The sequence below is a fragment of the Salmo salar genome, chromosome 21 (genome assembly GCF_965601325.2).
Source record: "Salmo salar chromosome 21, fSalSal1, whole genome shotgun sequence".
Classification (NCBI taxonomy): Eukaryota; Metazoa; Chordata; class Actinopteri; order Salmoniformes; family Salmonidae; genus Salmo; species Salmo salar.
The window spans coordinates 50,368,739-50,384,763 of NC_138311.1; the positions used below are offsets into that span (position 1 = coordinate 50,368,739).

Here is a 16,025-nt window from a genome sequence, read left to right on the forward strand (position 1 = left end):
AGTCATGTCTGAAGTGTAAACTAACAATGACTCAATAATCCATGCCATCTGAGAATGTTACGAAGTCAAAAAGTAATGTGCGGAGATAGAAAGTTGGCTGTCAGAAGTATCACAATGTGAATTTACTTTTAAACCGTCTGTCTGCATAGTTCCAGACATGGCATCTAAGGGTGCAGTGAGATACCCGATGGGTTGGACGGTACTTTTCTCGTCAATCATCTTTAAACAAAACGCATACTTTAAAATTGGAAATCAACCAATCTTCTGTCATTAACGCAATGGACATGTCAAAATCTTTATCTTCTAAATATTGAAAGTATGTGGGTGATGGAGAGAAAGAGAATGGTGCTGTTTGAGGCCATGTGACGGAAAGTGATGTGGGTGCTGGAGATGGGGTGTGTGCTAGTGGGCAGGTGTAGTTGATCTTTACATTATGTAGTCGTTTGTATGTGCATGTGTAGGTTTTGTATTGTTTATAAAAGATGAAATAAAAATACAATTAAATAAATAAATAATATTGTCCCCATGATGTAACTGAGCCAAAGTCTCCCTCAACTTTAAGAAGTATGATGCAGAATTCAGTTTGTATGGACATTTTTACAAGTCTACGGAATGTTTCAATGGAATGCCACAATTTTTATTTCATTTACTATAAGCGTGTACAGCATAAACATATGCCCTCATCAACTTCCCTACTGTCAGCTTTCCTACACACTGGCCAGCTGACATGTGACGTGCCGTCATGTCTCCTGAGGTTGTGGATTATGGTCCAAACAGAGCATGGACATCACCCAGAATAAATTTTCTCATTAAAATGCTCAGGATTTGAGAAAATGTCCCTTTCTCTTGTAACTAACTATCAGGAAGTCTAAAGGACAGGCCACAGCAACATACAATCCTGTCATACATTACATCATTCTGTGCTCACTTGTGTATGTTTTCATGTTTTTGTGTGCAGAGAGACTCCGGGGAGTGGAGTGGCTGTCAGTAACTCAGGGATAAATAGAGAGGCAGAGCTCAGAGTTTGTCAGAAGGCTGACCTAACAGGGTCAAGAACAGGACCAAGCAGGAGCAGGAGGACATCAGCATTTATATTTTCTATTACAAATGGAGGAACATAAAGAGGTTCAATACTGTTTTCAAGACAGAAACTCTTCTTGCAGAAAGGCTTTGGTATCGACATCTATCTACATAACACTGTACATCTTCTTCTCATTGATTTCAGCAGCTACAGTATTTTTGAACATACTGGTGATCATCTCCATATCTCACTTCAAGCAGCTCCACACTCCAACCAACCTGCTCATCCTCTCTCTGGCTGTGTCAGATCTCCTGGTGGGACTGATTGTGATACCTGTAATGACTGTAGCAATAATGGAACCATGCTGGGGTTTTGGGGAATATTTCTGTGTGTTTCTTCTCTACATTAGTTGTTTGTGTACTTCTTTATCTCTGGGCAGTTTGGTCTTGATATCTATTGACCGCTATGTTGCTGTGTGTGATCCCTTATTGTACCACTCTAAAATAACAATAACAAGAGTGATGTGTTGTATATCCATTACCTGGTGTTGTTCTATCATATATGATGCTACTATTATAAAAGACATTGTAAATGTACAGGCACCCAGTCAGTGTTTGGATGAATGTTTTACTGGTGAAGGATATATTTGGGGCAATATAATTGACTTCATAATTTCAATGGTTGTCCCATGCTGTATTATTATAACACTTTATATGAAAATTTTTGTGGTGGCCAGATCACAGGCCAGAAAGGTGTTTTCAAAAGAGGCTGCCAGTGTGTCTGGTGTTAAAACTGTACAGGAAAATAAGTCTGAGAGAAAAGCATCAAAAACTCTAGCTATTGTTGTTTTCACATATCTAAGTTGTTGGTTTCCATTTCTATTTTGTTTTTTCTTTCTTTCTTTCTTAAGTGACAATTTATTATCCTTCATCATCAGCTTTCTGCCACTTGCTAATTCTTTAATTAATCCTATCATTTATGCTTTCTTTTATCCATGGTTCAAAGTGACAGCTAAACATATTTTAACTCTGAAGTTAAGGCGTTCATAGAACCTATATATTTTTTTCTAAGTTTGAAAAACATAGGTTTGACAGAGTTATGTTACACAATTGTTCTTTCATGTAACAATACACTGACAATACATAGATTAATATGGTGTTGATACAGAATTATTTGGCTGGATTGGGATGGAATGACTTGGAAAAAGTTTAAGAAGGCATAAGCTTGTTTTATAAAATACATTGTTGTCATTTTGGGTTGTATATTCCAAATACCAATGTCTGTGGTTGTTCCATGTTATTTAATGATACATAATATGTAAGTATTCTAAAAGTACATTTTGAGGAAATGATGAGTCATTCTATATCTTGTTTAACATCACCCTCTACTGGCTTGATTGTTACACAACACCTTAAACAAGTGTACCAAATTTGAAATGTTCAATACTGCATGATATCAGATAACGTCCAAGTCTATCTCAATGGTGTATGTAAGTAGTTGAGGGTAAAATGCAAGAATATGCAATTTTGTGTATCACTTTATAATGTTCAGTAATAAACCATTTGTAAGGCATTTACAGTTTGCTCACCGTTTATTATTACGTCCACATTTGGTAAATGTTACTCACCTCGGTATTATGACATGTATAAATAACTACAAAATGCATTAATGATTCAACTCAACAGTGCAGGAGACTGTAGCAGACACTTCAACCTCAACATACTGGTTATGAACACTACTACTACTCTCATTACCACTACTCTCAGTACATCACTGCTGCCAGGTCAGGGGTCACACCAGAGCAGCTCTCAGATGCTGTTTACTCTGAATTAATATAGAGATTGGGTAACACACAAAATAATTAATAATGGATAAGTATATTGTTTATTCATTATTTATTTATAATTACTCCTGCATATGTTTTAGCAAGCTAGTTCATCACAAAATCATAAACAACTTTCATAGTATGTAATAATGATTTATAAGATCATTCATAAGATATTTTATACATGTCCTTATAAACTAATTACTGATCATTAGTAAAGTCAATTTGCAGTCCCTAATCTAAAGTGAGGACTATTCATACTTTCTTAATACTTTATAAATGTTTTGAACAGTGACCAGTGTAATTTATCATAAAAAATATGGACATGCTGTTGGTAGATATTCCAGCAGTACCTGACGCTCCTTAACCTGTTGGGGCTACAGGTTAGCAATGAACCCTGAGACGGGATTGCTAGCAAGGCTGGAAATTCAAAACATCAAAAATCTAATAATTTCAATTTCTCAAACAATCAACTATTTTACACAATTTAAAATTTACACAATTTAAAATGACCTCTCAAAATGACCTAGAACATATCAATGGTTAAACAATAAGCACACAACACAGTGTATGTTAATTGGAAATATATTCAACATTTTATTCCACAACAGTCACACTGTTGTAGTAGTGTTCTGAAGTAGTAATGTGTTTTGTCTGAAAATGATAACTTTCTTGTTTGTTGGCAGTGACTACAAAAACCAAAGTGTGAATTGCAGTCACTCATTAGAGCAGTTCATAGACTGCTTACAGGGTAAGGGAACCAATATCTAAATACAATATTTAACTGAACATTACATTTAAAGGGTTACTACCTTTAATACAATACAAGTGAAGTTGTCGTTATCCTTATGAATTCTTCAAATGGGGGGACGAGATGCATAAGGTGTTTTCATTTCTAAACGGTAAAACAGATATGTATGAACATAGCCTCAAATAAAAGGTGACATTCTACAACGTGGCCTCATATGAAACATTTGATCTCAAATCCAAAATGCTGGAGGAAAGAAACAAGTTTAAAAACAGTTTTACTGCAGTTTTACACATGCTGGGCACACACTGGTTGAATCAACATTGTTTCTTTTTGAACCAACATGGACTAGACCTTAAATTGACGTCTGTGCCCAGTGGTCAGAGATTGTTTTCAGCATGTACAGTGGCCATAGGATGGCAGTAAAATTCACAATCTGTAAATGAGAGGGATAACTTGACTCATTCTATATGAAAGATAATTATGTATGTTCTATGAAGTCAATTTCTATCTGAACTTTCTGTGTCTGTATCAAACTGAGAAGAGACTATCTGTCTGAATAATACCAAAGCCTTTTCATTACAGGAGACTCAATGAATATAAAGGTTTTATTATGAGTGATGAAAAAAAATATGCACAAAACATGTCAAACTTTCCTTCAATTTACTCCACCTACCACCCACACCCTTCAAGTTAACCCTAACAGTCCTGAGGCCCCAGCATAAAAAATGGTCTGCAGGATGGCTTGGTTGGTGTCGTTCAGTCTCTCGCTCAACGTCAATGGGCACTCTCTGTGGAGGAAGTTGGCCAGGTTGCCCTGCGGAGGGATTATTCGAATTAGTCAAATGTTCAGCTCTATGTATAGTCCACCTCCCGATTGATTGTGTCGTGGTTGCTGCTTGAAGTTTCATCAACACAAAGCTGTCATGGAAGTTACTTGAATCTGGCTGTAACGACTGCCGTGAGAGAAAGTGGACCAAAACGCAGCGATGTTAGTGTTCATCATATTTAATTAAGAAAAAACACTATACAAATACAAAATAAGAAACTGACAGCCAAACAGTCCTGTCAGGTGAAACACAATGACAGAAACAATTACCCACAAAACCCCAACGGAAAAACATGCACTTATGTGTGACTCACAATCAACAACAACGAACTTCAGCTGTGCCTGATTGGGAGCCACACCCTGGCTGCGCCCGGCTGGTGGGCGGCGATGGCTGCGCCCGGCTGGCGGACGACCCTGGCTGCGCCCGGCTGGCGGGGGGCGATGGTTGCGCCCGGCTGGCGGGTGTCTTTTGCTGCGGGCCACTCGGGCAGCTCCGAATAGGCGGGCCACTCTGGCAGCTCCGAACAGGCGGGCCACTCTGGCAGCTCCGGACAGGCGGGCCACTCTGGCAGCTCCGGACAGGCGGGCCACTCTGGCGGCTCCGGACAGGCGGGCCGCTCTGGCGGCTCCGGACATGCGGGCGGCTCTGGCGGCTCCTGTTGCGCTCCCTCTCCTCATACCATCGCCTCTCCGCTCTCGCCGCTTCGATCTCCCACTGCGGGAGGCGATACTCCCCAGCCTGAGTCCATGGTCCCTCTCCGTCCAGTATTTGTTCCCACGTCCATGAGTCCATCATGCTGCTCTCCTGGTGCTACTCCTTCCGCCGCTGCTTGGTCCTTGTTTGGTGGGTAATTCTGTAACGACTGCCGTGAGAGAGAGTGGACCAAAACCCAGAGCCCAGAGCAGACAGTGGCAACCGATGTGGTTACTGTGGCGTAGGCTAGTGTATAAGGAAAGTAGCCTACCTTAAAACCTGTTGGGGATCTGATCCCGGTATTGGGATTTATTGTCAAGTGACCATGGCGGGAAATTCAAAACTGCAAGAATCTAATAATTTCAATTTCTCAAACAATCAACTATTTTTCACCATTTGAAAGATAAACATCTCCTAAATCCAACCACATTGTCCGATTTCAAAGAGGCTTTACGGCGAAAGCATAAAGTTAGGTTATTTTAGGAGAGTACATTGAAAATAGCTGTGTGTAATGTTTTGTCAATTCAAAGACAGGCGTCACCAAAAGCAGATAACCAGCTAAAATTATGCACTAACCTTTGACAATCTTCCTCAGATGACACTCCTAGGACATTATGTTATACAATACATGCTCCATCAAGTTCATATTTATATCCAAAAACAGCATTTTACAGTAGCGGTGAAATTCAGAATTTTTTTCCCCTCAAATGCTTCCGGTGAATCAACGTTACAATTTACAAAATTACTATTCGAAAACATTGGTAAATTATAATATTGTCATTCAAAGAATTATAGTTTAACATTTCGTAAATGCTACTGCATTGCCAGATTTCAAAATAACTTTACTGGGAAATCACACTTTGCAATAAACGGGGTGCTGTGCTAAGAACAATAGGCTAGGATATACAGGTTAGCACCATCTTGTAACCATCTAATATCAATAATACTATTGTCAATAATCCCTTACCTTTGATTATCTTCATCCATTGGCACTTCCAGGAATCCCAGGTCCACAACAAATGTGGTTTCTTTCGACAAAGTTCATAATTTATGTCCAAATAACTCCAAGTTGTTCCATGTTGTTAGCGCTTCGGTAGGCTACTCAAAAGTAGGGCGGGGGGGGGGGGGGGAGTCCCGACGAAAAGTAAAAAAATAAATCTATTTACGTTCGTTCAAACATGTCAAACGTTGTTTAGCATCAATCTTTAGTGCCATTTTTAACGTGAAACATCAGTAATGTTTCAACCCGACCTCTCCTGTGTCTTGAAAACGTTTTTGAAAAATGTCTCGCCTTACATGAACAGGTGCGCGCAATAATGAAGTGTCGACATCCCAGGGACGTCACCTTCTCTTCCTTGTCATCTGGTCTCTGTTCATCATAGACGCTTCAAACAACTTTATAAAGATCGTTGACATCTTGTGGAAGCCGTAGGAAGTGCGAAATGAATCCTTTGTCACTGTGTGATCTATTAGCAATGACTCGAAAAATAGTACAGCCACAAAATTCTCATTTCATGGTTGTATTTTTCTCAGGTTTTTGCCTGCCAAATGAGTTTTGTTATACTTACAGACACCATTCAAACAGTTTTAGAAAATTCAGAGTGTTTTCTATCCAACTCGGTTAATAATATGCATATTCTAGCTTCTGAGTTGGTGTAGGAGGCAGTTAAAAATGGGCACATATTTTTTTTTTTATTCTCAATACTGCCTCCTATCCGCAACAGGTTAAACCACTCGAGTGTTGCTTTAGCAGTATGCTTAGGGTCATTGTCCTGCTGGAAGGTGGTCCCAGCTTAAATCTCTGGAAATACAAACAGGTTTCCATAAAGAATTTCCCTGTATTTAGCGCCATCCATCATTCTTTCAATTCTGACCAGTTTCCCAGTCTCTGCCGATAAAAAACATCCCCACAGCACAATGCTGCCACCACCGTGTCACGTCTTGACCAAAATAAGTTGTCATTTTCTATGGCAGAGTGGTCAGGGCGTGACAGGGGGTGTTTTTGTGTTTGTTCTATGTTCTCTATTTCTATGTTGGATTTCTAGTTTGTCTACATCTAGGTTGGGGTTTATTGGCTTGACCTTGGAGGCAGCTGTTCCTCGTTGCCTCTAATTGGAGGTCATATTTAGTAGGGGTGTTTTATCCTGTTTGTGGGTAGTTGTTTCCTGTTTAGTGTATGTTCACCTGACGGAACTGTTGTCGGTCGTTTTTGTTCTAAGTGTCTTCATAATTAAAGTAAAGTATGAGCACTTCACACGCCGCTCCTTGGTCCCCTTTGTACGACCCGCGTTACACACCGTGCTTCACTGTGGGGATGTTGTTCTCAGGGTGATGAGAGGTGTTGGGTTTCCTTGATGGCCATAGTGTTTTCCTTGATGGCCGTAAAGCTACATTTATGACTAATTTGACCAGAGTACGTTCTTCCATATGTTTTGGGAGTCTCCCACATGCCTTTTGGCAAACACCAAACATATTTGCTTATTTTTTTCTTTCAAGGAATGGCTTTTTTTTGGCCACTCTTCCGTAAATCCCAGCTCTGTGTAGAGTACAGCATAAAATAGTCCTATGGACAGATCCTCCAATCTCCACTGTGGAGCTTTGCAGCTCCTTCAGGGTTATCTTTGGTCTCTTATTTGCCTCTGTGATTAATGCCCTCCTTGCCTGGTCTGTGAGTTTTGCTGTGCGGCCCTCTCTTGGCAGGTTTGTTGTGGTGCCATATTCTTTCCATTGTTTAATAATAGATTTAATGGTGCTCCGTGGGATGTTCAAAGTTTCGGATATTTTTTAGAACCCAATCCTGATCTGTACTTCTCCACAACTTTGTCCCTGACCTGTTTGGAGAGCTCCTTGGTCTTCATGGTGCCGCTTGCTTGGTGGTTCCCCTTGCTTATTGGTGTTGCAGAGTCTGGGGCCTTTCAGAACCGGTGTATATATACTGAGATAATCTGACATATCATGTGAAACTTAGATTGCACACAGGTGGACTTTATATAACTAATTATGTGACTTCTGAAGGTAGTTGGTTGCACCAGATCTTATTTAGGGGCTTCATAGCAAAGGGGGTGAATACATATGCATGCACCACTTTTCTGTTTAGTATTTTTTGTAAATTTTTATTGCACTTTACCAATTTGGACTATTTTGTGTATGTCCATTACATGAAATCCAAATAAAAATCAAATTAAATTAAAGGTTGTAATGCAACAAAATAGGAAAAACACCAAGGGGGATGAATACTTTTGCAAGGTGTTGTAGGTGTCCTGTACGGTAGACAGCATTCACCCAACGGTGCGTTCGGCTGCACGTATCACCCTCTGAAGCTCCTTACGGTCTGCGGCAGTGGAGTTGCAGTACCAGGCTGTGATGCAGCCGACAGTATGCTCTCAACGGTGCTCCTGTAGAACACTGTGAGGGCCCTCCTGGACAGCCCTAATTTCCAAAGCATCTTTATCCGGGTAGTCTGAGATTAGAGCATTGTAGTAGCCCAATCTTGAAGTGACAAAAGCATGGATTAGTTTTTCAGCATCATTTTTGAACAACAGGCTTCTGATTTTTGCAATGTCATGAAGATGGAAAAATGCTTGATATGTTCCTCAAAAGAGAGATCAGGGTCCAGAGTAATGCCGAGGTCCTTCACAGTTGTATTTGAGACAACTATACAACCGTTTGTCAGATCAAACAGCAGAGCTCTTTGATCCTTTGTTCCTAGAACTAGCATCTCTGTTTAAAGAAATCAAAATATGTTTTATATTTCAGATTCTTCAAATAACCACTCTTTGCCTTGATGACAGCTTTGCACACTCTTGGCATTCTCGCAACCAGCTCCATGAGGTAGCCATGTGGAATGCATTTAAATGAACTTGTGTGCCTTCTTAAAAGTACATTTGTGGAATTGCTTTCCTTCTTATTGCGTTTGAGCCAATCTGTCAAGGGCGTCGTAAGGATTGGACCAAGGTGCAGCGGGAACGTGTATACTCATCTTCTTTATTTATTTAAAAGAAGGAAAAACAAAAGAAACACGTATACAAAAACAACGAATGACACTAAACAGTCCTGTCAGGTGCACAGACACAGAACAGGAGACAACTACCCACAAACACCCCTATACATAGGACCTTCAATCAGAGGCAACGAAGAACAGCTGCCTCCAATTGAAGGTCAATCAACAAACCCTAAACATAGAAATAGAAAGACTAGACTGAACATAGAAATACACTAACATAGAACATAGACCAAAAACCCAGGAACACTCTGAACAACCACCCCTCTTACATAAGCACATAGACCAACAAACCCCGAGACACTCTAAACAAACACCCCCTCTTACATAAGCACATAGACCAACAAACCCCGAGACACTCTAAACAAACACCCCCTTTACTGATCAGGAAGTGACACAATCAGTTGTGTTGTGACAAGGTAGGGGGGGTATACAAAAGATAGCCCTATTTGGTAAAAGACCAAGTCTAATAGGCAAAGAGAAATGACAGTCCATCATTACCTCTATGGGCTAGGTGGGAAGCGTAAGCGTCCCACCCGTGGTGCACTCCATCAACAGCAGGTGCATTTCAAGAGCGGCAAATTTGAATCCAAATAAATGTCAAAATTCAAATTTTTCAAACATACAACTATTTTACACCCTTTGAAAGATAAACATCTCCTTAATCTAACCACGTTTTACGATTTCAAAAAGGTTTTACGGCGAAAGCATAAATTTAGAGTATGTTAGGACAGTACATTTACAAGAGTTGTGTGTAATGTTTTGTCAATTCAAAGACAGGGTCACCAAAACCATAAAACCAGCTAAAATGATGCACTAACCTTTTACAATCTCCATCAGATGACACTCCTAGGACATTATGTTAGACAATGCATGCATTTTTAGTTCTATCAAGTTCATATTTATATCCAAAAACAGCGTTTTACTATGGCATTGATGTTGAGGAAATCGTTTCCCTCCAATAACCGGCAGTCAAGTCAGCACCACAAATTAAATAATTAAAATTAGAAAACATTGGTAAAATATTATATTGTCATTTAAAGAATTATAGATTTACATCTCTTGAACGCAATCAACTTGCCAGATTTAAAAATAACCTTACTGGGAAATCACACTTTGCAATAATCTGAGCACTGCGCCCAGAAAAATACGCGTTGCGATACAGACTAGCCGTCATGTTGGGGAGATCTAAAATCGAAAATACTATGTAAATAATCCATTACCTTTGATTCTCTTCATCAGATGTCACTTCTAGGTATCACAGGTCCATAACGAATGTAGTTTTGTTCAAAAAAGCTCATCATTTATGTCCAAAAATCTCCGTCTTGTTAGCACATGATATAAGCCCGCCGGACTTCACTTCATGAACGAGGGGAAAAAATATATTTACGTTCGTTCAAACATGTCAAACGTTGTATAGCATAAATCATTAGGGCCTTTTTTAAGACATGGTCAGTATATCCGAAAAATGTTTTGAAAGTTTATTCAAGTGCAGTCTCAAAAACCATCAACCGCTATGATTAAACTGGCTCTCATGAGGACTTCCACAGGAATGGAATACCCAGAGTTAACACTGCTGCTGAGTTCATTAGAGTTACTAGCCTCTTGCAGCCCAAATGATTGCAGCCCAAATAAATTCTTCAAGTAACAGAGTTCAAGTAACAGACACATCTCAACATCAACTGTTCAGAGGAGACTGAGTGAATCAGGCCTTCATGGTCGAATTGCTGTAAAGAAACCACTACTGAAGGACACCAATAAGAAGAAGAGACTTGCTTGGGCAAAGAAACACGAGCAATGGACATTAGACGTCCAAACTGGAGATTTTTGGTTCCAACAATCATTGTGAGATGCGGTGTGGGTGAACAGATGATCTCTGCATGTGTATTTCCCACCGTAAAGCATGGAGGAGGTGGTGTTATGCTGTGGGGGTGCTTTGCTGGTGACGCTGTCTGTGATTTATTTAGAATTCAAGGCATAGTTAACCAGTATGGCTTCCACAGCATTCGGCAGCGATTTGCCATTCCATCTGGTTTGGGCTTAGTGGGACAATCATTTGTTTTTCAACAGGACAAGGACCCAACACACCTCCAAGTGGTGCAAGGGCTATGTTACCAAGAAGGAGAGTGATGGAGTGCTGAATCAGTAATCTGGAGACAGGTGTTTTATACAACAGCCTTCTGTGTTCTCTTTTTGACCCCTGTGCATATTTGCAATCAAAAGCCAGAATTGTCTACATCTTAGCTATCATCCTCTGCTTCCATCGGGCATTTCACTGATTTCAAAACTCGGTGTTCCGTGACAACACCATTGATTGCCGTTTCTTTCCCATCACTGTCATCAGAAGACTCTACAATGTCTGGTTCAATGAAAATGTGTTTACCTAAATCAGGGATTTCCTCATCGTCTGATACATTTTCAGAATCAGAGTGTCTCAAAATGGCACGATCGTCCTCCAAAATTTGGAGAGCTGTAGCAACACTTCTTGATATCTTAAAAAAAAGCTGAGGTAGAAAGGGTTATTTACACATACTGAGCAGCTCATGTTATAGACAGACGCACGCTACATGACAGACGCATGCTACATGCCGAACTCATCTCTCGGCATGTCCAGCCCATCCATTATCTCAGCCAATCATGGTTAGCGGGAAGGTTCATGTCTTTTTCCATGGCTAAACCAACAAAGCTTGTAATTTAACAATTGTTTTCATATTTATAGATTGCATACATGTTTGTTATTAAGCTACGTGAAAGTTCACATGTTCCAGCATATATGTATATTTTTTGTTATTGTATATTTTCTTCTACTTCTTACATTTCTCTCCAATTTCGTAATATTCAATTGTTAGTTACAGTCTTGTCCCATCGCTGCAATTTCCATACGGAGTCGGGAGAGGCGAAGGTCAAGAGCCATGCGTCCTCCAAAACACGACCCTGTCCAGGCTGCACTGCTTCTTGATGCACTGCTTCCCTAACCCGGAAGCCAGCCGCACCAATGTGTCGGAGGAAACACTGTATAACTGGCAACCGCTGCCAGCAGCATACCACCCTTCATCCCACTGTAGGCTTGTTTCTGAAGCTAAGCAGGGTTGGTCCTGATCGGTCCCTGGTTGGGAGACCAGATTCTGCTGGAAGTGGTGTTGGAGGGCCAGTAGGAGACACCCTTTCCTTTGGTTTAAAAACAATATCCCAATGCCCCAGGGCAGTGATTGGGGACATTGACCTATCTAGGGTACTGTCTTTCAGGTGGGACATTAAACAGGTGTCCTGACTCTCTGTGGTCACATAAGATCCCATGGCACTTATCGTAAGAATAGGGGTGTTAACCCCGGTGTCCTGGCTAAATTCCAAATCTGGCCCTCATACATCACTGTCACCTAATCATCCCTAGCTTGCAATTGGCTCATTCATCCCCCCTCCTCTCCCCTGTAACTATTCCCCAGGTCGTTGCTGTCTTGTTTTGTACGCTTTGTACAAAATAATAAAACGCAGTACTACAGGATATTTCTTAACATAACTCTTTATTAACTAGCTACAACTGCATGTTCGCCTATCTCCAACCATGATCCACTGGCCATGACCTAACCATCTGGGTGGCCCCAACCAATCACAGCACAGCACGATACGGCGGCAAAATGCATCCAACTATAATTCAGTATGCTTTCACATATGAATATTACATCCCCCTTCTTTTAAAACAAAAGAAAAATGTTTTACATATTCTAAGCGTTTCTTTTGAATACATGCTCTGTAGTTTGAACTCAAGGTAAGTAACCATTTATATTGCATAATACACCAGCTGAATCAACATAGACTCTGAAACAATGATCCAACATACTGTTACTTTTCGAACAAGGGATTCTCAGCAACTCAGCTTTCACTGTAGAAATTACATCTTAACATTTCAAACAAATACAATACCAAAGCATGTCAAGTGAACTTTCAATAACAAGTTTACAGTCTGGAACTCTTTTAGGGCAGCGATCCGCCTACACCCTTTGACATTTCACAGGTCTAGAACAGCTCTGGGCTTGACCTCTCTTCCTGACCTTGTGCGATATGATGCTGAGCATGCTTCTGTGTCAGTCAACAGCTCTTGTGGTGTTGCAGGTAAGTGTGGTGTATGTTGTGCTGTGTGTGTGTGTTTAGTCCATCATGTTCTCCTTCATGGGAACAGTTCATCTCATCAGTGTGTTGTTCTTTTGTGTTCAGTAAGTGACGAAGATTGCGGCGGAAAACACAGCTCCTTCTGCGGTGCGGACGTGATATGAACGTTCAGTGTCAGCTGGCTGGATGACGACTGCTGGCTTCCAGAGGCCATGCTCCTGGATTCTAACTGACTCTCCGTCGATCAGTGGTGGCAGTGGTCTAGCTGACCTGTCGTAGTATCGCTTTTGTTGTTGTTGTCTCTGTGCACGTTTTTCATGCATTTCCTTGTAGCTGACGACCTCAGGTTGCAGCTGCTGGTTGGTGCTGGGAAGGGTTGAGCGAAGTCTGCGGCTTATCAACAGCTGGGCTGGTGATTTGAAGTTGTCAACTGGAGTGTTGCGGTATTCAAGGAGACTGAGGTAGGGGTCTCTCTTGTCTGCTTTTGCTTTGTCCATGAGTGATTTAGCAATCTGCACAGTTTTTTTGGCAAGGCCATTACTTTGAGGGTAATGTGGGCTTGTGGTAACGTGTGAACTCCCATGCTTTTGTGAAGGATTCAAACTCATTTGATTTGTAACAGGGCCCATTGTCAGATATTAAAGTCTCTACAATGCCATGCCTGGCAAAGGCTGCTTTCAGCTTGTGTATCACAGCTGCAGATGTGGTGCTGTGAAGCTTGTCGAGTTCGAAGTATCTGCTGTAGTAGTCCACTGTTACGATGTAGTCCTCGTTGTTCCAGGTGAACAGATCTGTTGCCACAACCTGCCAGGGTCGGTCTGGGATACAGTGAGGTAACATTGGCTCTTTGGTGTTTGAGGGGCATCGTTCAAGACAGATGGCGCATCTACCAACAATGTCCTCTATTTGTTTGCATATTCCAGGCCAAAACATAATGTCCCGTGCTCTCTGTTTGCACTTTTCCATGCCCATGTGTCCAGCATGCATCTTTGTCAAAATCTCTTCTCTGAGACTGGTAGGAATAATGATTTTCTCTCCTTTGAAAATGATTCCGTTGATCTGTGATAGTTCATCACGATGGTTCCAGAATTCTGAGATGCTCTGAGGGCATTTTCTCCTCTCCTCAGGCCATCCATCCTGTATGACTTTCCTCAGTTGCGTGAGTTGTGAGTCCTTTTCTGTTTCTGCTTGGATCTCCTTCAGTTTTGTGTCACTAACTGGTAAGTTGCTGTACACAGTATGTACTTGCATGTCCATGCCTTCACTGAGGCTGCTGTCCTTGTAGGTAAGAAACTTCCTGGAGAGTGTGTCTGCGACAGGGATGTCTTTGCCTGGACGGTGAGTGATTGTGAAGTCGTATTTTTGTAGTTGAAGGATCATTCTCTGTAGCCTTGGCGGGGCTGCGGCTAGTGGTTTCCTCATGATTGACTCGAGGGGCTTGTGGTCGGATTCCACAATGACTTGTCGTCCATATATGTACTGATGGAAACATTTACATCCGAACAGAATGGCATAGAGCTCCTTTTCGATTTGAGCATAGTTGATTTCACAGTCTGTGAGAGATTTGGAAGCGTAGCCAATGAGCTTTCCTTCTTGCAGTAGCACTGCACCTAGTCCATACTTCGACGCATCCACTTGGAGTCTGAGCTCTTTGTTGGGGTCGTAGTAGGCAAGGATTGGTCCTGGTTCTCTCGTGATCAAGTCTTTCACATTCTGGAAAGCAATGTCGTGTTGCTTGTCCCAGAGAAACTCACTGGACTGCTTTAGCAGTTGACGCAGGGGTGCATTAGCATTGGAGAGGCTGGGAGCGAACTTGGCTAAGTAGTTGACCATGCCAAGCACTGTTTCCAGCTCTGCACGGTTCTTTGGTGCCTCCATTTCTTTTATGGCTGAGACCTTCTGTGGATCTGGCTTGATTCCATTCGCTGTGAGAAGATGTCCGAAGTAGCTGACCTCTGTAGCACCGACTGTGCTCTTCTCGGGGTTGTGCCGGACTCCTCTCTCGCGGGACCTTTGCAGCATCACGTGGAGGTTTTGGTCGTGCTCCTCTTTGGTTCGACCATAAACAAGGATGTCGTCCACAACTGCCACAACTCCGTCGAGGCCTTCGTACACTTCGTCGATCTTTCGCTGAAACTCGTCTTGGGCTGAGATAATCCCAAAAGGCAGGCGACGGAACCTGTAGCGTCCAAACGGTATGTTGAATGTTGTGAGCTTAGATGACTCTTCTGTGAGCTTGATAGCCCAGTAGCCTGATCTAGCGTCCATGACACTGAAGTAGTGTGCTCCCGCTAGCTTGTGTGTGATACCATCTAGCGTCGGTAAAGGATAATGGGGCCAGTTGATAGCCTTGTTCAAGTCTCTTGGGTCGAGGCATACTCGGAGCTTGCCTGTGCGTGGTTTCTCCACCACCTCTAACGCGTTTACCCAGTCAGTCGGTTCTGTAACCTTGGTGACTATGTCAGATTGCTCCATGCTCTCCAACTCTTTCTTCAGACGGGCACGGAGAGCAAGGGGAATCTTTCTCGGTGGGTAGACCACAGGGGTTGCGTCTGGGTCAAGGTGAATGGTACATTCTCCTGGGAATAATCTGTTAAGTTGCGTCAATTCGAATCTGGTATCGGAACAAAATAGTCAGCACATAGTAACTTCTGATTTCTTTGTACTTTAATTAATGCAAACACTTGAATGGTAAATGTGTGGCTCGTATATACGGGCTCCCTGTAAACCCCGCAGGGCAGACAGAGAACTGGTATGACATCACAAGTTCTTCCTTAAATACTGGACAGACTTAGTTCCCT

At 41.8% G+C, this 16,025-nt stretch overlaps 1 protein-coding gene across 1 annotated transcript; it reads left to right on the forward strand.

Moving 5' to 3' along the window:
- Positions 1–1,104: 1,104 nt before the first annotated feature.
- Positions 1,105–13,388, forward strand: LOC123735053 (trace amine-associated receptor 13c-like). Its single transcript, XM_045712948.2, has 2 exons — positions 1,105–1,795; positions 13,330–13,388. The coding sequence occupies exons 1-2, from the start codon at positions 1,108–1,110 to the stop codon at positions 13,386–13,388; spliced, it is 747 nt and encodes a 248-aa protein (XP_045568904.2). The 5' UTR covers positions 1,105–1,107.
- The last annotated feature ends 2,637 nt before the right edge of the window (positions 13,389–16,025 follow it).

Bases quoted from the DNA above. Each gene is read 5' to 3' on its own strand.
- LOC123735053 (XM_045712948.2), top strand. From the start codon at position 1,108: ATGGAGGAACATAAAGAGGTTCAATACTGTTTTCAAGACAGAAACTCT. The intron at 1,796-13,329 runs GTGTGTCTGGTG...TTTTGTGTTCAG, and splicing joins GTTTTCAAAAGAGGCTGCCA to TAAGTGACGAAGATTGCGGC.